This window comes from Ooceraea biroi, chromosome 1, assembly GCF_003672135.1.
Source record: "Ooceraea biroi isolate clonal line C1 chromosome 1, Obir_v5.4, whole genome shotgun sequence".
NCBI lineage: Eukaryota > Metazoa > Arthropoda > Insecta > Hymenoptera > Formicidae > Ooceraea > Ooceraea biroi.
Window position 1 is genome coordinate 20,578,900 of NC_039506.1, and position 26,377 is coordinate 20,605,276.

The following is a 26,377-nucleotide window of genomic DNA, read 5'->3' on the forward strand; positions in this document are numbered from 1 at the left end:
CATTTTGTGTGACATCAGAAGCGGAGGAAACATAAGATTTACCACTTGTATCTTGTTTATCGTTTAAAAGTACATTTAAACGAGGCAGAATAATTCCGCCAACAAACGTTCATCTGTATAAACATGTAGCGAAAGTTATCCACGTGAAAAAGTCATGCGAATTCCATCAAATTTTCCAGAAGTCAAATGTCATCAAGCGTACAGTCGTTACTTAACCGACGAGTATCCGCTTTGCCATTTTGTTCAGCAAAAGGACGATTAATTGCGCAACATATTGTCTTACTCCTGCGGATTCAAGAGCTAGAAAAAGCAATCTTTTCATGTATGTACGCAGTAACGTGTACAGTGAACGGAAAATTCTTCCAATCGTTACGTAATCGTCCAGCGAATCCGCTAACCATCCGGCTATAACCTATAAGTTTGCCAGAAAAATATATCTAGAATCGCGCGCTGCTTTCTTATTGGTCCGTGCGCGAATTGTGAGTTGGACGTGCCATCTACTGCATTTCCACTAGTCTCCCGAGTTATTCGTATCCCCTCTATTCATTTACAACACATGACTTGTCACCTACGTTGTTGTATGTCCCACACGTGCACAAGTTCTCCGGCAGCTCTCTGATTAGTGATTAAAAATTTAGCAACAGAACGCTGCAATGCTGAAGAAAGAAAAGAAGCGTCAGGCTAGCAGCAATGACATGGAGGTACAGAAATTTCGTTAATTTGTGCGATAACGAGGTTAGGTCTTGAACAACCTATGGTTTATTGGGACTATCAAACAGCAATACGTAATCTAATCTCTTGAAGATACTTTTATCTAAAAAGAAATTTACTTACCTATCTCTTTAATGCACTGTTTATTAATCAGTTCATCTGCTTTTTCAGGTAGAGGTAATCAATGGCATAGAAGGAAAGGCAAAGCAGCATTCAGCTAAGAAAAGGGCCAAAACCGTGCAAGGGGGAGAACAGCGGAGGGTAAGAACTTGACCATCTCTTTCTATGCATCTTGCGATACATCATTTTAACAAGATGCAAATCATTATTTTTATTGCAGGTGCCAGTACCGGCTCACAGATACACGCCTCTGAAGGAGAACTGGATGAAGATATTCACGCCTATCGTCGAGCACCTGCGACTGCAAGTACGTTTCAACCTGAAGACGAGGAATGTCGAGATCAGAACGTCACCGGAGACCGTGGACATCGCGCATCTCCAGAAGGCGGCAGATTTCGTGAAGGCGTTCGTCTGCGGATTCGAAGTGGAGGACGCACTAGCGCTGCTGCGCTTGGACGATCTGTTCGTGGAGTCGTTCGACATACAGGACGTTAGGCAGCAGATGAAAGGCGATCATCGGTCGAGGGCGATCGGCAGGTTGGCAGGTAAAGGCGGAAGGACCAAGTTCGCCATCGAGAACGTGACAAAGACGAGAATCGTGTTGGCCGACAACCGGATACACATACTCGGCTCCTTCCAGAACATACAGCTGGCTCGCAGAGCCATATGCAACCTGATCCTTGGCAGTCCACCTTCCAAGGTTTACGGACAGTTGAGAAACATAGCTAGTAGGATATCGGAGCGACTGTAATTGAAGTGTTGTATATTTATTGCACTTGTTTATACAATATTTACGCGTGAATGTATTTCTTTATTAAGATTTTATTAACAGTAGTCTTAGAAAAGTGGATAATAAATAACGAAGTACGACGGCATCTCCGCTTCTCGTTTTTTTGGTCAAGATCTGCTCCAGAGACTCATAAAAGTATTTGGTACTTGTACTTGCGCGGCACTTTATTCAGGACAAATCTGCCATCGTAGCTGAGAGACGCGAACGTCCAGGCATCGGCAGATGACCACTCCACTGCGTACACGCTGTCCTCGTGCTCCTCATACCTGCCTATTACTCCATCCTCCAATCTGAAATGTCAACACATGTACGATTTTCCGCTTATGTAAATCGCAAGCATAAGCTTGCTCAAGCAGAGTTTCTTCGTTCACCTCTTCTTGCCGCCAGACTCGTCGCGCGGAAACTCCTCCTCGATCGACGTCAAATGCCCGAACGGATCGGACGAGATGGACGCGACGCTGCTCAATATCACTCTGGAGTCGCTGCTGGACGTTAAAACGAGTTGATCGTGGAAACGGTTGATTCTTATGTTCCACACCCAGTGCGAGTGCTCCATGCGCGACAGCACCGGCTCCGTCGGCTGCCGGACGTCCCAGAACTTCATGTATCCGTCATCACCGCAAGTCGACAAGAAGTACTGACGATTCGCATTGAAGTCTAGGTCCCTAGGAGACGAGGAGACTTACATCAAAGCAGGAGCGATTTAGGACTCTACTACGTTTCCAATTGAAGATCAATCGGTCTCTGCGTCGTTGTTACCTGATGATCTGCGAGTGTGCGGATAAGATGGACCAAGTGGCGTTAGCTGGGCTCCTCAAGTCCCACCCGCGAACGTTGTTCTCGTTCAGAGTCACAAACTGATTGGCGGCAATGGGATTCCATTTGCCGTTCGTGAACCGTGGTTGACCCTTGCCTGCCAAAGTGCGCGTTGTCACAACCTGAATGGGATATAGAAAAGCTCTTGGGCAATCTCGTCAAGAATGACTTAGACCTGAAGCGAAACATCAGCAGTCTCAATCGCGTGAGCGAACAATAGAATTGATACCTGTGGCCCATCGTTTGTTAAATCCCACAAAACAAAATTGTTATCCACTACGGAAATTAACTTTTTACTGTCCGCAGGATGATAGACGATGGTCTTGAGATCAGTGCCGTATGGAGTCGTATCGATGTCCGCCAATTTAGTCAGCTGTAGAATATCGTTAGTATACTCTTCCATCTCGGGGAATTTCCAAATGGCACCTTTCATCTTACAGGTACCATCCTCTGAAAAAGCAAAGCCTTTGAGGAAACTTATCTCTCGAAAGCAAAAATCAGTTCAGCCTAAACGATGAATATCAGTCTGCTGATGCATGTATGAGCTTCTTTACCACTTAAACTATTGTAACACGTGACGAATACGTCGGTCTCGGTTGGAGACGCTTGTAAGGACCAAATTTCTCCTATCGGATGCTGGAATATCTGTGTCTTCAAGTTGCCCGTTTCCTCGTTAAATTCTACCAAGTGGACCTGGTTATTGCTGAATTTCAGGGACTGCGTTCCTACCAGAAACCTCACCTTATCTACCTCGGCCGTTTGGGCTGATAACGCTCTACTCTGGAATAAAAAATGGTAATATGTATCTTCTACATAATTTGTTAAAAATAATTTAGAACGCATAATTGTACGTAAGTTGTCGTACTTGGAATTCAAGTCCATATATGACAGGATTGTCATTTTCCATTTTTCAGTATTATTACGTTTTACTAGCTAGAATATGACATTTATCGAAACCCGCAGGAAGATACGTGTCGGATCTCTTCTAATCAGCTGTTGGGTGAACTTAACCTTACGAGCTGTCAAAAATGCACAGTAAACAATCTAGACAGTCGTGAACGTAGCTGAATGAAGATTTGGCATTTCAGGGGCATCTACCAACGTTGCGTACCCACGATTGTCACGTGGAATCCACGTCGTGAATATAGTAAAGGCTTATCCACACACACACATACACACATATTTACTTTTAAAAATATTGTAGCATAACAAATTATCAAACAGATTTTATAGTCATATATACAGTTTACATCTAAAATTCGAACGAGATTTTACGCGACAGTCGATTTCCGTTCCATCTTCCCGCTCGACAGATGTTGCGGTTAACTTCAGAACGCAAACAACTTCAGAGCGTACGCGACGACGCCGCGAACGTTACTGCTCCGCTCCCCTCCAGTCGGTCGCGGCGAGCGCCGCCGTTGCCGTGTGCGTCGCGATTGAGCGGTCGAGGCATCGAGACGAGAGAGTAGCTAGCCAGCCAGCCAGCTAGGCAGGCAGTTGCGGGGCCCGTCGTGGGGTATGTCAGCCAGCGCGGACATATCATGTTAGAGCGAGCCACGACGACGTATCGAGCGATCGTCGCCTCACTTCAAGAGAGACTCTCGCGCGGAGTGTCGTCGGCACGCTTCGGTTATCGCGTAGCGTAGCTCGCGCGTACAATACGCGCGCACTTCACGGTGTACCGTTCAACGCGGCGGCAGTCGAGCGCCGGATGCGTTTTGAACGCGCGCTCCTCTTCGTTGTCGTCGTCGCCGGCCTCTGATCGCCTGGGACCCCGTCCGGCCGGAAGGAACCCGGACGGACGTGGATGCGCCTCCTCCGTTGTCGTCGTCCTCGCACACGATCGTCGCACATCGCGTCCTTCCTCGTCCTGAGAGAGCGCCGCTATGCTGACGCTGCAGCATCAACGGTGAGTACCTGCCTCTACCTGTCGTCCGGACAGTCGAGCGAGCGAGCGAGCGTTGATACACGCATACTTTTCTGCGTTTCTTTCCTCGGAGCAGGGATCGAGCGAGGCGAGCAGCGAGTCGACAGATTTTGAATTTGGCGATCGGCGCGACGACGGTTGACGACGCCGCACGTTAACGTGCGTGTGCGTGCATGACGGCATTGTTCCTCGCGTATTGTCTCTCGCCTCTCGTTGCCGAACGTCGCGGTTTACGCTTTCATCGCGCACGGCTCGACAGATTGGCGGGATTTGCGAATACCCGTTCAAGTTCAATGTTCTTCAACAAGTTCCTCGGCCGAAGAATTCGCGGCTCAAACGAGCCGACGTATTCCTGAAACGCGCGCCGTGCATGCTGGAAAATATGCATCGGAAACGGATAAAACAAGCGGGAGAAAAATCGCGACATGATACGCGACGTTCAGACACGCTTGATCTGCGATTTTTCATGCGCGACTGGAATTGCTGGAATAATTTGGGAGGCGCGGCAATGCGTATTTATCAAACGCAAAGTGCCATCAATCGCTGTTAATTGAACGGCATATTTAACGCGTCAATAAAAACGGTGTATATTTCATATCGTATAAGCGATTCAATTCCGTGATTTATTTTATCATAACGGCGCTCTCGATCAAGAGAGAGAGAGAGCGAATTGTCTCTTCTCTCTCCTTTTTTTTCTTTTTATGCATGGCGAGGCACGCGTGAAAATTTTGTGAAACATGTATACGTGTATATATACATGCCGGCCGAGGGAAATGCGAGAAGGGAAATTCGCGAGCCTCGTCACGCGTAAACGTGGCCGTTTGAAGTGCTCATTTTGGGGACGAGTCTTGAACATAAATCCATGTCATTATAATAATGTTGTGTTCTACGACGTATTCTAATTCCAGATGTTAATACCGAGGGTATCCTTCTTGCTTGTCTCGCACACGGAGAGAATTTTCGTCGAATAATATACCGGCAAGCCGAAATTATCATATCTGTATCACGCGGAGGGATACGTCCGTGCTAAAATCAAGATTTATACGTGACGGCAATTAATGTGCTGTTTGCACAAATGGTATCCTCTCCTCTGACCCGATGAATACTTGCGATATGGAAATTTAAAATTTATTTACTCGATCCGGGAGGATCAGAGGAGTAATAACCGGACAGCATGGTATCTCCTTCGAGGTACGAATTCCGACGCGCTTCAGAAAAATTCGCGAGCTAGCAAGTGAATTCTTCTCGGATTACACCTTGCATTTCGTCACGATCGCGGCACGGTGATCGAAACAATTTCCGTCCCGCGTCTGGTAGCTTTTACTTTTATGAATGTCGTTAATTGGAATGCCGATCGTCTGTCGACCGGACGCGATAAGGATGGCGTCTGTAAATCGATCTTACGACGCGCAAATCAAACACGGCTCTTCTCGAGACGAGACACGCATTCATTGATTCATTGCCTCGCGTTCTCGTTTCGGTTGCTCCGCACTGCTCAAATATTCATATCGTGCTCGATGGACTCGAGTTAATTGAACTATTAGACACCATCATTCCTCTTCTCAGCCCCTCCTCAATCTCACCACCATTCTCGCCATCGTTCGTGAAGATCGCTCAATTTTCCTCGATAAAGTTCACGCGGACATCGTTCACGTTTGTGCGCGACACGTTTGTGGGCGCCCCTCGCTCGCCCCTATCGATTTTCATAGCTTTTTATAGCCCGTAAACATCGCGAGCGGATGTTAAGTGATATTTCAGTATTTTTTTTTCTACACTTCTCTGGAGGCAAAGGTGAAACGACGATCTTTCGAGTTTCCGGACGATCGTCATTTCATTTCATTAGCCGCGCGCATCAGTCTGGAAATGGATCAGTCTCTTGCGAAGAGATTTGATTAAAATCGAGTAATCAGGCGTTGTCTCGCCGATGTATTCGATTTAACTTAATTCAGCCAATATTTCACATGTATTTTCCTTTAGAATTCCTTGGACGAAGACTTGAATAGAATTACGCGGGATTATCGCGTTTCTGGTCCCCCACAGAAGCCGCGATTAATTCGCGCAAGCTCGAATGGGCTCCCTTTAAATCCCGAGGTTCAACACTTTGATCAATAGCGGTGTCGCGTGTTGCAGCGAGTCGCGGAAACTTGTAGGGATCGCTATCGCGCGCACTCGACGAACCCTCGAACCCTCGTCGAGAGTTTCGAGACCAGCGGTGGAGAACGCGCGTTTACTTTGGATCGGACGGTCTCCCGTACCTCGACAGGACACGCTGGAAATCCCCGATAAAGTCCAACTTCCTCCGAACTCTTGTTTACTCGTTGTCTCGTCGATGAATTCCTCGTGCGGCTTTATCGCCGGCGAACCCGATAACCGGCGCGATCCGACAGCGTACGCTTTTCCATCAGTTTTCCGCCGACGTCCCGACTCCAGCCCGAGATCCTATAATGACCGGTGTGTGCTTCACATTCACGTTTAATTAGCGCGATCGCCGTTTAAAGCCACGCTGAGCCGCCACGCGAGCGGAAAGGAATTTTTGAGAGGAATTTTCGGCCGCTGATTTTCGAGAAGTAAACCACGGTTCCTATTCCGACTGGCCGCCTTCCGTGGAATTAAATTTTATTGGCCATCGCACGCGCACGCACGTACACCCACACGCATGTATAATATGTGCTACATACCCACGCACGTGACAGAGGAATCGAGTACGCGCGATAATGCGACGCTCTTCTGCATTACGCTTTAGTAGCCGAACAGGGGTGACTTCAGCCCTTTATCGAGCAGGGAAAGAGGACCTTGGCATTAGCCTCCAATCGGGCGCGCGGCGAGAAAACGCGCGCTATTATCCTGGCAGCTCCTCGCTTTGTCGGTTGCGGGGACAGACGGCCACGCGTGTGGGAAAACGCGCGCCGGGAAAACCATCAGCTTTTAAACAACAACAGGAGATGCACTTCCCACCTACGTGTACGTGCTGATTGCGGTGCGGCTATTATTATTGCTCGTTGCGCATTTGCGAGGCGTTAAAAGTGGCTCGCCGCCATCGCCACGGCGACTTTAATTCGCCTATTCTTATTCTTACGCGACCGGAAGCGCGCCGGAAGGCGAGATGGCCACGATAAACGTTTTCGAGGGAATGACCGACTTCTTTTTGCGCCTCGCTGCTCCTCGCGATCGTCATTAGATTCACGATTGGCGCTTGCAGTCATGCAGTCGCGTGTCGCGTGGCGGCTAGAAGACTTTACGGTTTCCTTCCGGTCTTGCAGTCACCCCCGTGTCCTCCTTCGATCCCCGCACTGACCTTGCGCAATCACAAACGGCAATCGGCACGTTGTATCCTGATGCCGCTTAATTAAACAATTTCGCAAGGACGATTGATTGACGCGACCGGTGAAATTCATTCACCGCTGTCGGTCGCGGACGCGCATTGCACGATGCGCGCTTCCTTTCACGTTATTTTTCCAATGACGCGTCGTAGTGAAAGCAAGCTCGCCGTTTATAGATTCCTGTTTCCAGCTTTTAATTAATTGGCTCTTATTTGCGCGAGGAGAGTCGTTGTATCCTCTTCTAACGCTCCGATCGAATCAATTCTCCGTTGCAGCTAATAACTCCCGAGTTCTCGTTGATTAATTGATCGGAGCAGTGTCTCATTATCGGGAACGTGTAAATTCACGCTCGCGCGAGCTTGATACCGTGACTCTTCGTGCGATAACCGTTAGCTGCCGGTTCTTCGGTAGGATGTTCGCGTAAACACGCGACACTCGAAAAATATCATAGCATTTTATAATACCGATGCGATTCGATCCGGAACCGTACGCGCGCGCGGGGGGAGGAAAGGAACGAGCACAGCTGGCCCCTCGGACGATATGCTTCGCTAACGCCGTTGCACGCGTGTAAATTGCACCGCAGATGTGCCGCCTCGCACACACGCGTATTCGAGCACGTGTGTGAATCACGGATATATTTGCGCTCACACTTGAGAACAATCTAAGCCTCCGGTGTGCGCTCGTGGCCTCCGTTTCGCGCTAACGATGCCGTTTCCGCATCCGGCTGTCGAAGAGCCATCCGTGCGTCGACACCAACGCGGAATCAGAGTCTCGCCGGCTTACGAATGGAGAGAACTCGTTCGTTTGTGCCGAATTAAGCTCGTTTCGGATCGAACGACCCTGACGAATACCGGGGATCTTGCCGGGCTTATCCGTCCAGGCCAATATTAACTAGTCGCGCGTTAATCGAGCTGCATCGAGCGGGCAAAGCTCGGCGGAGACGCAAGGCCGTGACATTTTCCGTACCGGTTTTCCACGGCGACGGTGACGGCGGCTTTTGTGAACGTTTCAAAACACGGGAGACACGGCTGGCTGTGTTCCCCGGTACACTTTTGCGCCGGCATTTCGAGGGCTGGTTGACGAACGACGCGTAACGATGCCCGGAAAAAGCGTAAAAACCCACGTAAAAGACCACTGGAGGTCGTGCGATGAAGCGATCGTCCATGATGAGCATTAAGGAATCGATAATCATTATCACGATGTATGGAAAGAGAAAAAATGGGATTTAGTTGGAATGCTTAATTAATTCCGACAAAAGCGCGCGATGAGGAACAAGAAGACAAAAATATATTTTTTATCTATTTAAATTAAAATTTAAATATATATTTATTTTATTATTTTATATCTATTTAAATATATTTTTATCTCTAATTTAATATTCTAGATTTTATATTTCCCATCTCTTTCGGAGATCAATATATTGAATTTGTACTGAAGTCGAATTAATCTTTTTTATTTAGATTTATAAAGACATTGATAATTTATATCTACTTGTGCGGCGTATTTGGGGAAGGTATGCCTCCTTACTTTGCATTTAAGTTTGCATCGCGTCATTATACACATCTAAGTTTCATCTATTCCACCTTGCCTCTCCATAGAGCGGCTTCGCCCATTGTTCTCCGGGAACGTACGAGCCCCTGAATTCAATGTCAAAAGCGAGATGGAAATAGCGCGCTGGCGACGAGTGGCCAGAGAAAGTGGTGCATATCGATCCGCGGTATTGCCGTGGAATTGTCTGCAAACAGAAACAAAATCCCTCTCGTCTAGTTGAACCAGAATAAACTTAGGAACAGGAAAGCGAGCGTTTCCCGAAGCACCAGAAGCAACTTGACGGTATACTGCCTCGCGTTACTGCGATACTTCCGACGCGATTAGAGCGTGATAACGGGAGCAATAACGAATGCATTCACATGATTTACGTTTTTAATCATTCAGTCACGGATGTAATGTCATGTCACTGTTGATGGCACTCGATTTAATGCGCTTGGAATTTTTCAATCACTTTGATGCTCTGATACTCTGTACTGAACTTTATTCGCAAGAGAGACGAAAGAGGGTTACTCGTTGTTTACTCGTTGTTCCCTTAGCGGTAGCAGAAGGGCTTCCGATGTAACTTTTTAATACGCTACGATTTTATTAAACGGTCGGTGATGCTGGAAAAAGGACAACGAGAGCGTCAGTGACGCAGGATTCCTGTGCACTTTTACATAACAAGATGCGCGCGCGCGCGAGAGGGAAACGCGTCGTAAAACTGGAACGTAAAAACGTAAGGTTGCACCCCGACGTCATTATATGGAGTATGACGTATGAGGGATATCTTTAACCTTCCGTTTCACCTGGCCGGTGAAGGTTAACGGGATACGCTCAAAGGCCGCACGGGGTGCGAGCACACCCCTCCGGCGGAGATGGTTATAATTAACGACACTCAATTAAACACTCGCCTGGCGCGATAAAGTACAATTTTTAATCCGCATGTTCGCGCGAAGAGAGGGACGGCCGCTTCTCTTTTTCTCCTTCTTCGAGCTCGGCGCGTTTAATTAAGTGCGTCATATCATTTTTGATGGTTGCGCGTGCGAGTTCTTCGCGTGGGAATCCCACGTCCCGATCGACCGATTGACGTCTCAACAACGGCCGAACAATGAGATGAAAACCGAGATGAGACCGGAAAGATAACTGTGCCAGCAGCAGCAAATGAACACGAAGTGGTTGCGCAAGTCGCGCTCGCGATCGCGCTCGGCCGGGCCGGCTTTCGATATTGGCACAGACGAAACCGGAAATCCCTGACAGAAAGACCGATACGTCCCACACATCGCGCGCATTTCCTTGCTCGTGAAGGTCATTACGAGCATCCACGTGTGCCCTGATGGCATTCTATTCAGTCGCGTGGCAACTTCGCATTTATTTCCAGCACCGTCCTTTCTCATTCAATAAACTGATAAACGGTACAGTCGCGTGTTCGCGTTGCCGTTGAAAGACATCGTGTCATTTAAGGGATGAAAATATAACGCTTTTCTTCGCGGTTTTCTTCCTCGAGGTCGCGCTGCGGCACGGAAAATCGGAATCCGGATCCGGAAGCGAAATCCGCGCGGTTCCTCGCGGAAAGCCGGCTGTTGCGTCGTCCCGCGTTTCTTCCTCTCGATTGTGTAATTCGTGTAATTCGCGTTTGTGGAGTGCAACGACGGCACAACAAACAATTACTGACATTTAGCTCGGCGCTCGGCGAATCATCGGTTGCCCGCAGAAATTACGCGGAACCAGACGATAGGCGCATCCTCTCTGCGTTGCCCGCTTGTCGGATATGCCAGGCTAGTAGCGTTTTATTACGCGTGGCAAATAATCTGGAAGCTTCCAAGCGGAAGCGGGACGGAATTCGTTTCACCGTACGTAGAGCCCGCGTACGTGGTCAGAATCGCGATCCTATCATGTTCTCTGTAAAAAAACGAGTAGTCGATATCGCAGCTGCTCGTCGAAAATACATTTCTCTCGCAATCGCAATCATCTTACGCGAAGGCTTCCACAGAAAGACACGGATGCCACGAGAATCATATTTGACAATTTGACATTACATTTTATAAAAGAAGTACGTGATATGTGCCGCTTTATAAATTTAACTTCATAAGGTCATGTCTTTTGAACTGGGCGTGCGAGCTGCAATCATTTCTATTCGAGCTGAAAATAGAGAAATGTTACATTTTCCGTCACGGAGTTGTATATGGGACAAGGTTCTCGGTGCTGGGGCAAAAATGTCGTAGATGTAACGTATCAGCTGCACACTCGACCCCCTCGGTTCCGCCGTGTTCAATAGGACTTGTCAATAGACGGGTTTAGAGGGGCGAGAACGCGAACGCAAACCGCGGGGGTGGGCGACGTCGAATTGATTCCGACCAGGGAGCAGGGAATCCTTTCGCGCCGTTCAAGGATAAAGCTGACGTTTCAGTCGCCTTGTCCCGGATTCGGCTGGTTCCCCAGTGCCCCCGGTAGCTCGTCCTGTGAGCTGACGGAAATCCATTCGACTCGGGCAATACTTGGACAATACCTGGACGATGCTTGAGCGATTCGGGTCCTTGTCCCTTCGTCCCTGCTCGGTCTAAGATCTCTAACTGTATCTCTATGTGCGTGTCTCTGTGTGTGCGTGCCGTGCTACCCACTGCGCGGTAATTGGTTAATTAAGTCGCCCTCACGCTCGTGCGTTGTCGGTGCCCTCGCCTCGGCAACGTGTCGTCCTAACAATTTAGGTTCCCCGGCTTCCCGGTCTCTTCCTGCGACACACTGCGCAGATGTGGGTCAATTGCTCTGCCCGCGTAACCATAAACCGTCCACCAGGCGGATTCATTCGACACATCCGTCGATGGTTTATGGCCAAGCCAAGGCTGCTGCTGCTGTCGGGCCCGACGTTTTTGCGGCTATTCGCTATGTCATGAAGTTACAAAGCTGCCTTTTATCCGCGAATTCTGTGATTTATATCTGGGATGTAGACCTTGCCGGAGGAGCCAACAACGATTCCTTGGAGACTACGCTTCAGGCATACAGATGGCAAATTCTTCGAGCGTACCTTCAGAACCGAATTGCTCAGAGAACTCGCAAATAGTGACTCGTGGAACAATCAAAAATTTATGCCTCTCTTAGATCGATAAAAAACGAATTTCGCCCGAACTGCGGAAGGCGGAGGCGGTCTTATCTTATGCACACCTTGACCCTTTACAGACGTGTGCGCAGGGCATAATGATCCGTTGTCCCTATTACCGCAAACCGGATCCTCTCATAACGGTTTAGAATACGTGAACGAGTAATTAGTATTTTTGGTCCTCTCCGTTGTTACGATCTGCAAAGGATCACTTTCGTCCTGATCCACGTACGCGTGGTTATGCAGAGATTTAACGGTACATCAGGGATACACACAAGATACCCGCGCGAAAGAGAAGCTCTCTCTCTCTCTCTCGATTCGCCAGACAACACGAGAGACGCGAGCGATGCTGATCATGAAGATACGTTTAGACGCCCGATTTCGCGACCATCTGCTCCGTTCCCACGAAACGGCAGCCAAACCGAACTACCGTTAAACGAGTTTAACCGATCTGGATTTAACTCTGTTTCTCCCTGCTCATAAAATTGTCGAGCACACGAGTCGATCAAATTTCACGCTTTCCAGTAATAGTCGAATAAGAGACATAATAATAGACGCAACAAGCTAGGACAACAGATGCATCTTTACAATCGAGCACGATACTCGATATGTGCTGCTCATTGCTCAGCAGAGCAGCTTCCGGTCGACGGAGTGGCGAACGCGAGCGCACGCACGCACATTGTGCACTCGCGAGTACCATGCGTGGGTGGTGCACGCGTGCGATAACGCGTACGTGTGGGCTTCCCCGCCAAGGCGGAATGCTCTAGTCCTCGTCGGTTCAGAGACCATCGCGCGAACTCTTAGAGAAGACTTTTAGTCGCGGAGAAACGCGGAGAGTTCCGAGAGTTCCCGCTGCGGGAACTGATTGATGCTGAGGAAAAGTTTTATCTTTCCACGAGAACGCGCGCGTGGGATTGTCTCCCTCGAAGCTTCGAAGCGTTTCGTCGCGTCACCTTCTCTATCACATGTTCCCTTCACAATAATGCGAATCACTCATGTGCGAAGCGTTGCTCTTTCGAACAGATGTTCGAGCAGGTACGATTGTTCTCCCGCCGTGAGTGATCATGATCTCTTTCTCTCGTTGGCACATGGGATTCGTTGCTGATCGGTGCTGGCAGACCCTTGATGATTCTCGATGATCTTCGACGAACCTTCTGCTCCGATCTTGGCTCCGTGCACGCCACACGCACGTGGAAGGGAACTCACGTGAACGCGCGTGGATGCACGTGCTGCGTGCTGAAACTCGAGGAGGAACTCGGTCTCGGTCTCAGCTGAAATCCGAGTTCCTTCCAGTTCCACGTTCGCCGAGTGCCTCGGCCGAGCTCACCGCGATTGGTTCCTCCAGTCTCCCGTGATCCTTCTCTCGCGCGTTGCATTCTACCTGGCGGTTCGAAAATAACGATCAGCGATCTACGCGAAATCGCGACCAACGATTGGATCAATGATACAGGAAGCCGGTGTCAGTTTACTCGCGCGCGCGCGCTGCTAGCCACGCGAATACCTACACGCGCGTGTAGGTATAAGATATATTCGCTGACGCGTGTCCTGGTGATATGTGCACGCGGAATTCGATGCAGTTAAGGACATCATCACGCGCTCACGCGCTTTCGTACGTGCGTGCACGTACCGTTCATCCGACGCGTCGCTGTGATCGTCGTCATCATCATCATCATCATCGTCGTCGTCGCCGGCGACAGACACGTAGGCACACTGCCGCTTGATATTATCGGCCACCTTTACGTGCTACACGTGCACGGACACACGGGCTCGAACGGGGCCCCGGATGGGGCCCGGTGGTACGCGTGTGTGCGTGCGCACTCGCGAACGAGAAGGACTCGCCGCCACCGCCGAGCTTTTTGCTCGGTCAAGTTGAACGATCCCGCTGTTTCAACAGCGAGAGAGGTATACCGTTCGCCGAACGCCGTCGTTTCGGACCCGCGTGGGACGCTCGAGTTTCACGGGGCACCGTGCCGGGTACTCTCGCCGTCCAGTGTGTATTCGGTATCGAGTACCGCGGCTGTTACACGCCGGATCATTAGCGCGGTATCGAATCGTTCGAGTCATCAGACTCGGATCAAGTTTCCCGATCAGGACTGAAGATCAGAACTGTTTATTCGAATCGCAATTTCAGTCCTCCGTTTTTTAATTAAAGATAGATTCTAATCCGGCTCTCTTCTGATCTGATTCCTCCTTTCGTGTTATGTAATCATTACGTGTTATGTAATCGCATGTAATTCTAGAATTCACCGCCCCATTTCGTTCACGTTCTTTCGCATTTACGATCGGCTTGCGATCGTGAGATTTACTGAGCTGTCACCTGCTCCGAGATCGGATCGGATGATCGCTATCTGGCAACGATAACCCGTGACGTACGTCGTACGGTATCCAGCGTGTATAAATAGATGCGACGGTCTCGGAGAGATCATCTTGAGAGCCCTCAGCTTTCTCACCGCGCGAACACCAATTTCAGCGGCATTGTCGGCGACGATCTTACAAACGCGTGAGCGTCGTTATCAAACGCGATGTGACTTCCGGTACGATCGCAATTGGAAGGGACGATTTCCTATCATCGAGGCCCAGGAGCCAAGAGAGGATCCGCTAAGGAGGACTACAGGTGTTCCTCTTGTCACCCCGTGTACCTTATCCTTTTGTTGGCCGAACAGATAGCAGCCCCTACATTATGGAGCCGGTATTGTGGTAATGGAAGGCACGTCTGGCCGCGATACGCCGGAATACTATTGAATGCAGCCAGACCGATAAATATTAAACTAGGCGCGAGAACCAGCACCTTCCCTCGCACCCATACACATATGTATATGCACACACACATGATCCACACACAGTCGAGCGAGCTCCACTTGCTTAATTCCATTCCGCGCTTTTCATCTCTTGATGCAATCTTTGAGGCAACGTTCTTCGTTGAGAAGACTCTGTCGAACTGCTTCTGTTTAGATATACTTTATGAGCATTGAAGCCAGCTTCTTGTAATCCAGAGCTATAACATGAGTAATAAAAGCAATGATAATAAATTACTGCTTAAATAAATTAGTACTTAAATATTAATTAAATCATTAATATTTAAATTCTAGTTTATATAAGCAGTAATTTCTGTGAAGTAAGAGACACAATATGTGAGAAATAGAGTGGGACCACCTATTTCACGACTTTGTGTCTCATAATGGAACCATTCTCGATCTCGTACGTGCTTCTGGAAGGCAGTAGGACCATTCGAGCGTGCCTATTAGCACTTCCGTTTGCCCTGCGATCGTTTCATTTCGGTTTCTTTCAGGGAACAGACAATAGCTCGGAAATGGGGCTGAAACGACGGCGTAACAAACTAAGTGCGGGACGTCGATGAAGTAATCAGCTCCGTACCTGCGAGAAGAAGAAGATGATGACTGCCATGGCCCGATTGCCCTGCAAGCAATCGTCCGCGCCCTCGCAGCAGCCGAGAGTGAACAATTTCGGTAACAGCCGGAATCCTTACTGGGATATGCAGCAGGCAAGGCATCCTGCGCCGCCGTACGTCAGGAATCATCATCGGCATACCGATCATACAGGTGAGAAAGAGAGAGCATCGGCGAATCGTATCGCGAATCGATGCGTCAAGGTACTCGCCTCGTGACGAGTCGCGTGCACTCGTCCGCGAAAGAAAACACATTTTACGCACGCATCGCAAATCGCTCAAAATCGGCCTCGTCAGGTGGGACGAATCTCTGACTTGTTACTCTACCTGCTAGAAGCTGGACAATTTCTCCGCTCGTTCGCGTGTGCCGTTTGCCGTGTAAAACAATGTGACAGAGACACAATATTACACGTGTATAAATGATATAATTATGTTTGTAGTTACTTTGCTGCAAGGTACCATCAGCATGGAATGATGACTGCAAATTAAATTAGTCCTTAATTATCCTGATCTCCTTTCCGTTAACATTTGCCGTTATTGATATTAAAATGACACACTTTTCAAGTACGTCAGAATTGCAAATGCGTCGCGATAAAAAAAAAGAGTAAAGCCTGTCCCATTTTTCGGCGTTACGGAATTGGTTTTACGACTATTCAGCTTATCTTCGTCATTAACGTCCCATTGTGCGAGACCATGTTGCGTCCGATTAAGGACGAGCGCCGATAATCCGATAGCCTCGTTTCGACAATTTATAGCGAACACGATGCCGCGATTCGACCTAACAAATTCAACATTGCGATAACACGCCCATACACCCCGCGATAGCGACTTACGACATTGACAGCAATTTTCTAATCACATTAGAAAGAAGCGTTATGTAACAGAAAACGATTGAAAAATCTTGGTCAAGGCACGCTTTATATCTGTAAAGATACTTGCAACAAAAACCGCGAAAGAAAACCGTGAAGACTACATTATCACTCGCGCCTTATCTCATTACTGTGTAACATCATGCATCACGTGAATCATACAGCTTAACGCTGTAGTTCGCCTTTGAGAGTTTAAAACAGGAAGGAAGGTCGATTATATTTTTCTATTTCTTGTGTTTTGAAATTCACTGTTATTCATGCATGAAGTTATAGGATGACAATCAAATGTATCATCAATGAGTCAGTGAAAATGGTCATGGCACGAACAAGCATCGAGTCCTGAAAAGTCCATCAGTTTTTGTACTCTTCTTGGTCGATTTCGCCATACGCACTATGTGGCCTTGACGTTGCTTCTGCTGTTGGGGAGTTTGTCTTTTATATATCGCCACTCTGTGTCCCCGGCATATTATCGCAGTTGGTGGCTGTCTTTCTCTTTTTTTTCTCTCTCTCTGGGGAGAGAAACGCCAGTTTTATCTGCTGTGGCTGGCACTCTCCATGGGGACATGTGCGTGTCGGACGATGGGCACATGTCGTCATTCAGCAGCAGCAGAAGCGGCAGTAGCAACAGCGCGAAAACCAGAAGGAGAACGCGCGGATGCTGGCATTCGTCGTTGGTCGCGTTGTTCGTCCATCGTTAACACTTGCCCTCCGCCACACAACATACAACGACAGAGACACGCCTGCGTTACATACGCTGGCACGTGTGCCTCTTTGCGTGATGACGCGATCGGTCGATGATACCAGAAGAGTGGATCAGAACTCATCACGCGATGAGACAAGAGAGAGTCAGTCCGGAAAATCGCACCACTTGTTGGATTCGATTCGGACGATTAATAATAGAGAAATATGTATTATTGATCTTTAATATTAAATTAATTATGTTTTGCGCTAGTCGATTATGTATATATATTCTTAAAATATTCTTAGAATATTCTTAGAGTATTCTTAAAAATGCGTGAACTTTGTCTCTCTTTCTTTCTCTTTCCTCTCCACGATCAGTGATTTAAAACGATTTTCTAATTTGCTATCGAATCCAGTTTATTATTCAGGGAATTTATTTTTAGCTATTTGCATGTTTTTGAACTTGTGAAATTGAAAGAAATTACAAACGTCGCCTATCACGGTGAATTATTTATGTCGGGATAAATTCCTGTACTCTCGTACACGTCGAGGATATCCGGTTTTCAAATACCTACACGATTTCGCTAAATTGACAATTAGTGTAAGATTGTAAGTGTAAGAAGGCGTTCTAATTGACGACAAGAAAGTCTTATTTCATATGCGCTTCGTAGTAGCACTTTATCGAGTTCTTGATGAACATCTTTGAATGTTAAGCAGCTAGTTTCTAATCAGCTTATTTAATTTAATTTTTGCACACAGGTCATCTTGAAATTTTATTTCTCTTTAATCACGAGTAGCATGAAATAAGTGAAAAAGAATTTTAGAAAACGACGATTCTTTTTCCATCAAGTCTCACTGAAGATATAAACGGATTTCAAAATAAGCCGAGACATCTGCTTAACTAATGAAATGCGACACTTCCGGGGGAGATATTCCATAAGAGTTTAACATAAATATGAGATCAAAGGCTCTGTTGGGAGCTAATATTCTAAAAAGCCGACGGTCGCATCCGTAAATTGAACGGCTTATAAAGAAAGTCCCGACGTGCCTGATACGTCGCATGTGGTTCAGCAAGCATGCTGGTTTAACCCGACAGACCGGGTATTGGGCCCGAAAGCGGTACTTCCTACCAGGAAGCGGATTATTTACGCCGCACTGTCGCGCTTTTACCGGTCCGCGCTCACCGCATGACACTTTTTTCGTGTCGCAGGGAAGCGGAAGAGCGCCGTGGAGCTGCTGCAAGAGACCAAGGCCTTTTACGTGAAGAGTGAGACTGTGCTGGACCGCAAGCAGGAGCTGAAGAACAGCGGGCATCTGCAGGTATCGCAGTTAAGTGCTCCAGGCGCGCCGCCACCCAGGTTGCTGCGAAAATGTACCGGCAATTCGTCTTGCCCTATGCAGCCGACGTCGCCGTCGCAGTTGCAGCCGACCCCCTTGACGCCGCCCTGCTGCTGGGCATCGTGTCACGAACAGGACAGATGTAAGTACGCTCGTACGCCAGGGAGATGTGTCTCCAGGAAGACGCAATGGACGGTCGTACGTGCGGACAATACTTCAAGTGGCGAAAGCTACAATTTGAAATTTTCTGAAAAAGATTCCGAGAATGATAATACGATAATACGAATGTCTCGTTGCAGTAGGAAAATTTTGTGTCAAGTATCTTTATTAATTTCTGCGGAATTTTTGAATCATATCCATGTTGTACTCTGTGATTTACGAGTCATAAAGCTGTTCGCTATTTCGTAGTAGATGGGATTCTGAGTCCGCAACAAACACTGCCACCCGCGCTGCCACCGAAGAGTCCGCGTCTGGTACCGGTACCCCAAAGACGGACGATTTCAGGGCCCCCGAGCGGTACCGGGGGCGACCAGTTGCAAACAAAGTTGCGCCGCCTCCTGAACACCGACAGCAAAGAAAACGTGTTCTTCCCGGAGAGCCCGCCGCAGAGCACGGTGCAGAGCAACGGCGTGCCGTCGCGGGAGGAGAAGTTCCGGTACTCGCCCGGAAGTCTCTCATCCGGCTGTCGCGACGAGGATCGCGTACTGGTGAGCAAATATTTTTACGATGAAACGCTTTTACTCACTCTATAATACCGCCATTCATCTCTCGCACGGTCTATTTTAAATCCTGCGAGGCGTTCTAGCATGTCCCGTTTTTTGTTAAGAATATTATACGCGCGCTCATCGATAAGTGCTGCATCGATTGGCGAGCGCGTCGTTACACGTCGTCATCGTTCGTTTCGCAGCACTGTGCGCCGCAGGACGTTCGCTTCAAATTCGGCAGGAGCAACTCGCACTCGCACACCTCCGGGCGGTCCAGTCGGAAATCGAACAACTCGCCGTCGGTGGAGAACACGATATGTCACAAGTCGCTGCCGGATCTCCACACGAGCACGCGTCGCCGGGCGTCGTTGTCGCCTCGCGCCTCCACGAAATTGTCTGCGAAGCCGCCTGCCCATCATCAAGCTACCAACACGAGCAACTGCCCGGACTACGAGACCAGTTCAGATTATTCGGATCATAGTTTCAAGCGTGACGCCGTTTGTTATCGCAGGTAGGTGAACCAGTTTACGGCTGCGCAACTAGCACAAAGTACCGAGTTTACCCGTATACCCCATCTCGATGATAGTGATAATATCAATGCATGAATGAGTCATTCAATTAAATAAATTTAATGTTGCTTCTAGTTCTCGCCATATTAGGCGATCGCTGGGATCCGGTGGCGGCGATGCGAGCAGCGTGTTGTCCTCGGGCGGGCGAACGCAGAAGTCGTCGGGTTCCAGCAAGTTGAGCCACGGTGCGACAGCCAGGGACTCGGGCGGTTCATCTGGACACTGCACTCATCGCAGCGAACCAGCACCTAGAATACAAGTACACAATTATTTGACGAGAAACGCACGTGTTAAATTTACTTTCACTTGGGATTCTAATCATCATCGAATTTCCTACTAGGATTGCTGGACTCATATACGCAGAGACAGCGGCGCATCTACGCAGCATTCCACCGAGAAGGATCGGTCGAGAAAGGGTAGTTACGTCGGTGGTACACTTCCCTCCGTCGTGAGACACTACAGTCCGGACTCCGAGAGCAGCAACAGTCAGACGGACTACAGTCCAACCTGTAACTCGAGGTATTCCGATCTAGAAAATGAATAACGTAACATAATAATGAATGATTTTGCTATGCAAAATTAATATAATTTTCTAGATAAATAGTAACAAGTTGATGAAATGATACTAGGTTTTCCGATGGTTGGAAGGAAGGTCGCGGCCGGCCAATCCTAAGGTCGAAGTCGGACATCAGTGATCGGTATTGGCGGCAAGATAACGGGCGTTCCAGCAAGGTATCCTCCCGCCCGCTACGATCGATGACCCAGCTGGAGAACTTCTTCGACCGTTTAGGACTGGACTCGGACAACTACCAACGTATCACGGAGCCTGACTCGAAGTCGACGTCGCCGGTGTTCTTCGACAGTGTCAGCTCCGTCGATTCGGCGCTGGGTCTGTACTCCTGGGTCAGCAACAGTCAAGCGAATCAGAGCAGCCAGTGGCAGAATAACTGCAGCATCGGCATGGGTAACGACGAGTGCAACCAAAGGGTAAACGATCCGCCGAGCATCGTCGAGCGAAACGCGCGTATCATCAAGTGGCTTTGTCAGTGCCGCAAAGTGCAGTTAGGATACAGTTAAACAACGAGTTTCTCAATGCGGGCAGTCCCTCGTTTCCGATAACGATAACGCTTCAACGAGGCGGCAGCGTTCGCCAGTTTACTAAATGATACATTGGACACTCTCCGTGGAAATGCCGAATTCAGTACGTTTCTCTACGTAAATGTGGAATTGATTGACTCTTTTCACCATCCCTTTTTCTCATTTACTACTCGCGCAAAAATTAATCATTTAGGGATCTTGATCGATCTTGCGTTAGCTGTTTGTTGAGAGGATTATTATTACTGTCGTTTTAATTTATTGTGCTTAACAATAGATGAATCTATGTGTGCCATTTATAAGTACTTGTTATGGTTACATACGTTGTGCCTTTTGTCAAATTGTCACATTGTTGTCGATTCAGAGTAAAAAGTCTTCAAGTTTTACGTGATATTTGAGAATTGTCGCGTTGATTTTTATATTAGATTCTATATATGAAATCTCTTTGGTGATTTTCGATATTTTTGAAGGCACATTGAAATTCTTGCTTGTACATGTAAATGTTCTCGGGCAAATTCGTTATTGCGTTTAGACGTTATTAATCTTGTAATAAATCTATGGTACGTTAAGGGAATATTTTTCCTATTTAGCAAAGCAATACTAGATTATTGCAAGATATTAGTAAAGTTGTGCATAAGGAATGTGAACAATTTTTATTACGCATTTTGATGTAAAAAGATATAAATTTAGCGAAAGATGCGTGTCTCCCGTTTCTGATCTTGAGAACGATTACTTAATTTGTAGGAACAAAGTACTCGAATGAAAGATATTTATCTCGATTTTATGAAAACTTATAGATCTAATTTCGTAAAAAGTAAAAAAAGATTAAAAGAATGTTGCCTTTACTCTTGTTGGTTTTTAAAAACCACACGTACGTATTTAAAGTGAAATAAGCGTTCAATTGATGTTGATATTTCATGAAATTTAGAAAACGATCGATAAGTTATACAGATAGCTTGGTGTTAAACGAAAATAGATGAAAATATGATTCCAGTTTTGTAGTTTCGTAGGAATTGATGTGATCTACATTAATGCTGTATAAAACGAGAACGCTCACTTGTCATCGTTCTATTTTAATAATGATTATACAAAGGTTTGTGCTAACTTCATCGTATTAATCCTCATGCGCATCTCTCTATCTCTCTCTCTCTAGTTTGGTTTTAGTATCATACAACGTCATTCACATACAGAAATGGGGTATAGTAAATGTCTATTTTCTGAATTTACCTGAAATACAAAATCTAGTTAATACGCTACAAATTAACGAAGGCTATGTGAAAACTCGAAAAGTGACATTATCCCTTGATATGCGAGTCCCACGCACGTTAAATTACGTTTCTGTCATTTTTTTCCAGTTGTTGCACAGAGATCTATTATCGTACTTACAAGGTAATGCGTAATGCAGATGCATTGATAATCGTAGAATAATTAATTTAAGGATTGCTGAATTATGTAGATCGTTGTTTCCAAAGTCACAGGTTTACACAAGGGATACTACGGCAACTTTGTACTTATCGTTTCTTCATTATCTAGTTCTCGCCTCGTTCTCGTTTCGTGCATAATATCCAATTGCGACATGAGATGACGATATATTCTTTGGAAAGTGTGATACTTGTATTACCACGCGTGTAGTTATGTCATTCTTCTGATTGGATGTAAATCCGAGCGAGGCGTTATCTGCGTTACCTACTTTTTTTTTGTCAGAAACATTTCAATTTTTTGCTGTGCAATAACCAACGGTATCGTTATCCGCACGGTTTATAGAATTTAATCACTGACTTTCTATTCAGTTCCCTCTACTCTATGGCAATCAAAGTACGCGTAGTAGTGTAGAAAGACTTTAGATGTTGATGATGAAGGTGTTGTCACTTGCACGATTCATATATTCTTGTAAAATGCGATTCGTGTGTGCGAAAGGTAGAACCACTCGTTCTTCTCCCTCATTTCCGATGGATTATAGATGTTTTAAATGTGTAATTAACAGTTTCGCATAGTTTTTAACTGAAACACAATATGACTCGTTTCCGTAAAACGGGGAGAGATCGATTTCCCATACAATAAAATCCTGTGTTCTTTTCGAGAGCAAGCGATTAAACCGGAATCCTTGTACACTGAGCTGTCTCAGGGCGTTTCGTACCAAGCGCAAATATCAGAGGCCAAATTGAGGAAACCAAGTAGACTTGTTAATTACTAAAAACGTAGGAGTCTGATGAATCAAGCTTCTAAACTGTCAGTTTACTGAACCAATATATATCTGACATCGTAAAAACTGTGAAAAATGAAACGGCATCGAGACTTTAAGCGCATCGCCAAAGGATTCAAAGTCGCGAGCAGATTACTATAAGGTGTGCTCGAGGCACTGTGTACAAGGCGTTTATTGGCGCAACAGTAGTATACAACTAGCGTTTGCTATATTTACGAGTTTCCAGCAAGGAGATATATAAATATAGATATACAGAATTTATAAAGTTTATAATCGCTGCTGTAGTCAATTGTGAAACGTTATTGCACAAAATTAGACGTATGTACGACAGATCATATATGCTTGTAACGTGTGTACATGGGCTTGCACGTATGCATGTACATACACGCGCCCACTGAATTTCGAAGTCGCGTAATCTGATTTTTCACGATAGGAAAGAAGACATTTAGACGTCGCATTACGCTGTGCATTTATACACTCTTTAGGGACTAACGTCGAAAACATTTGGAATTGGATTCACGCGAATGGGCGACACTGAGAATTAAGTTAGATTAATTGAGATTAGTTTTTAACGCCAACACGCATAATAGATTCCGCGATACACCTGCTTTGTGAATTGTTATTATTTTAGATCTTAAGCAGGACATTCGAGAACAATAAAATTATATATGTACAGCTAAATTTCGCTTTACATTAATGCGAAATTTAGCATTATAATATATTAAATGACTAAATGCTTATATGCAGATGTTCATATATATATAATATTACTCTCATTACGTATTAAGTGATCGATTGAAAAGGAACTTGCTGTTCTCTTTGTATATTTTCCAATGTTGTATGGCTACACATGTGTTTTAAGCATTAGTCATTTTATTTTGTAATTCTCTTTAGATATTATTCTGCTTTGTTGTTCACGAAAAATATTTTACGAGTTGTTGCGGTTTCTTACAATGCGTTTTTCTTTAAATTATCTGTAAGCAATCTCGAGAAAAATAAGAATATCAAAACAAATATACTTTATCTTAAAAGTACACAGACACACACACACACATATTAGTATGGAGAGAATAAGGATTGAAGATATTTGTATGAGACGTTTGAATTCTGCAATGATTCTCTTGATCTTTCTCGGGTATCTGTTACATACTTAATCCAAACGATGGGTTAAAAATTTAAAAAAGAATTCTGTATTTTCTTGTACCGAGGCCCGAATATTTTTGTATATGTATAAGAACAGATGAGAAGAAGAGATGAATCGAAGCTCTTTTTGTAAACTTAGATAAGAATGTGCACTTACATTGTGAAATTTCAACATATTGATATAATATTTTGTGATGCATAATATTTAATATTGTTAAAATCATAAATTTTTAATTGCTTTTATAATCTAGTCATGTAGAATGAAATATGTTAAACTTCAAAATAATATTATTAAATTCCTTCTATATATCATCAAGCCTTTTATTTATAAACACCAATCCGATAAATAACTCAGAATAAATTATAAAATTCAATTTTTTATTTATTCTTAAATTTTTCAAATTGAGATTCTTTTAATGCTTGATTTATAGTAATTAAAAATATAAAATTTATTAAGCTCTTTAAAATCAATATTCTTTAATAAAAAATTTATTTTATCGCAATTTGGTGGTAATAAAATAGAAGTTTGTAGAAATTTTAATTTAACAAAAAACATTGATTAAATATTGAATTTTGCTATACATACATACACCTTATTTTGCGATCAAAAACAATGGAGGCTCGTAGCGGATGTTTTTGGAACTAACAAATTACAATCCAACGCAAATACAGGGCGCCTGTAGAATGGCCACTCGCCAAGCAGTGTGCATGCCGGGTTGCCATTCGACAGGCGCCAAACATTGCCACCTCAATAAAGTTAGCCGGACAACTTTGACTTTAAACATTTTTGTTTATACCAATCGTTTGTTAGTGGTTTGTTGTTGATTGTTAGATTAATTAAAACATTTGGTAGACAATATTTTCTATGTAAATACGAAAACAATTTTTAATGTCAAGATAGCCGGTAAATTACAATTTTTGTTTGAAAATAGGCTTAATCGATGCGGAATCGTTTGTTCTTTCCGAATAAACTAATTAAAACGTTTGTTTCATAATGAAAATATCATGTGCATGGTAAATGGAATGTAAGTTCACATTCGGTGTTGTATTTCTCAAATTTCTCAATGCAAAAATATGGGCGTAAACGGCGGCCTGGCCGCTCTCAGGTTCCTGTCTGGTTCGGCAAAAAGTACAAGAAGGTACTTGTTGTTCTTAATATCGACGGAATATATTGCTGGATTTATAGTCAAACAATTAAAGAGAACGATGTATCATATGTACAAAATATTTGGAGGCAAATGATACTACAAACTTATTGCTCCTAAAAAAAAGTAGAGGTATGTTGATTAAGCCATCAAAAGATGTTCATTACATTTGTACATGGGCAGAAAAAATGATTAGACAAAATCAAAATGACATTTTCAAAAAAAATATGAAAATATGAAATGTAATTTTAAACAGTATTATACAATGTGTATTACCTTATGTATTTCTAAATATGGATCATCATATTCTTTCTCAGGAACCGTTTAATAATCATAAAAAACAACTAATTGTATCTATTGCAGAATATTATATTAAAATACGATTTCATCATTTGGGAAAAATATATAACAAAGAAAAAAAAGATAGACAGAAATTAACAAAACTAATTTTATTTCAACACGAATAACAAATAAATAGTATATAAAGTATAATTTGTGTTTTGTATTTTTATTTCTATCCATAAATCTCTTTAGTGAATTATTTTTATTATATCGTTGTTATCGTGGATAAACCTTCTATTAAGCATCTCGTAATCACGTGTTTATAAATTGAATAATGTGTGAAAGATGATTATAGCTACATAGTAAAATAGATGTAAGGATATATTGATTTGTATTTCAAATTTACGTGATTTTTTCGAACAGCGGCTTTGTTATTTTTACAAATTTATAAGATTACATTACATAAACGAAGCAATGTTTGATGTAGTGTATGACGAAATGATACATCAATCTTCCAAATTTATATACACTACCAAAAAATGCATTTTGAAATTGATAACGCAGCTGACAAATATTTCAAATATCATGATTTTGATTTTTTTTATTTATAACTATACAATTTATCTTTTCAGCA

At 45.0% G+C, this 26,377-nt stretch overlaps 3 protein-coding genes across 6 annotated transcripts; 2 read left to right on the plus strand and 1 right to left on the minus strand.

Annotated features, from left to right (window-relative positions):
- Positions 1-46: 46 nt before the first annotated feature.
- On the plus strand, positions 47-1,706 carry LOC105278537 (RNA-binding protein pno1). The gene is made up of 3 exons (XM_011337690.3): positions 47-701; positions 883-972; positions 1,052-1,706. Exons 1-3 carry the CDS (start codon positions 654-656, stop codon positions 1,580-1,582), a joined length of 669 nt encoding a protein of 222 aa, XP_011335992.1. The 5' UTR covers positions 47-653; the 3' UTR covers positions 1,583-1,706.
- Positions 1,622-3,771, minus strand: LOC105278538 (EARP and GARP complex-interacting protein 1). Its single transcript, XM_011337691.3, has 6 exons — positions 3,303-3,771; positions 2,992-3,217; positions 2,667-2,887; positions 2,381-2,559; positions 1,993-2,286; positions 1,622-1,911 (listed from the first exon to the last, which is right to left on the minus strand). The coding sequence occupies exons 1-6, from the start codon at positions 3,342-3,344 to the stop codon at positions 1,749-1,751; spliced, it is 1,125 nt and encodes a 374-aa protein (XP_011335993.1). The 5' UTR covers positions 3,345-3,771; the 3' UTR covers positions 1,622-1,748.
- Positions 3,772-3,938: 167 nt separating this feature from the next.
- LOC105278535 lies at positions 3,939-24,628 on the plus strand. 4 transcript variants are annotated; one of them, XM_011337688.3, is made up of 8 exons: positions 3,939-4,346; positions 15,598-15,868; positions 18,475-18,744; positions 19,014-19,309; positions 19,429-19,817; positions 19,951-20,134; positions 20,216-20,394; positions 20,505-24,628. In XM_011337688.3, the coding sequence occupies exons 2-8, from the start codon at positions 15,700-15,702 to the stop codon at positions 20,950-20,952; spliced, it is 1,935 nt and encodes a 644-aa protein (XP_011335990.2). In that variant the 5' UTR covers positions 3,939-4,346; positions 15,598-15,699; the 3' UTR covers positions 20,953-24,628. The 4 variants fall into 4 exon arrangements, with proteins under 4 accessions (XP_011335990.2, XP_011335988.2, XP_011335989.2 ...); XM_011337686.3 differs by having other exon boundaries at positions 3,941-4,346; positions 19,011-19,309; XM_011337687.3 differs by having other exon boundaries at positions 3,941-4,346; positions 15,605-15,868; positions 19,011-19,309.
- The last annotated feature ends 1,749 nt before the right edge of the window (positions 24,629-26,377 follow it).

Excerpts from the sequence above, each read along its gene's own strand:
- LOC105278537 (XM_011337690.3), top strand. The coding sequence starts at position 654 with ATGCTGAAGAAAGAAAAGAAGCGTCAGGCTAGCAGCAATGACATGGAG. Across the intron at positions 702-882 it reads CTAGCAGCAATGACATGGAG|GTAGAGGTAATCAATGGCAT; the intron begins GTACAGAAATTT and ends CTGCTTTTTCAG. Across the intron at positions 973-1,051 it reads AAGGGGGAGAACAGCGGAGG|GTGCCAGTACCGGCTCACAG; the intron begins GTAAGAACTTGA and ends TTTTTATTGCAG.
- LOC105278538 (XM_011337691.3), bottom strand. The coding sequence starts at position 3,344 with ATGGAAAATGACAATCCTGTCATATATGGACTTGAATTCCAA. Across the intron at positions 2,888-2,991 it reads GTGTTACAATAGTTTAAGTG|AGGATGGTACCTGTAAGATG; the intron begins GTAAAGAAGCTC and ends TTGCTTTTTCAG. Across the intron at positions 2,560-2,666 it reads TAACAAACGATGGGCCACAG|GTTGTGACAACGCGCACTTT; the intron begins GTATCAATTCTA and ends TATCCCATTCAG.
- LOC105278535 (XM_011337686.3), top strand. The coding sequence starts at position 15,700 with ATGATGACTGCCATGGCCCGATTGCCCTGCAAGCAATCGTCCGCGCCC. Across the intron at positions 15,869-18,474 it reads TCGGCATACCGATCATACAG|GGAAGCGGAAGAGCGCCGTG; the intron begins GTGAGAAAGAGA and ends TTCGTGTCGCAG. Across the intron at positions 19,310-19,428 it reads GCGACGAGGATCGCGTACTG|AATATTATACGCGCGCTCAT; the intron begins GTGAGCAAATAT and ends TTTTTTGTTAAG.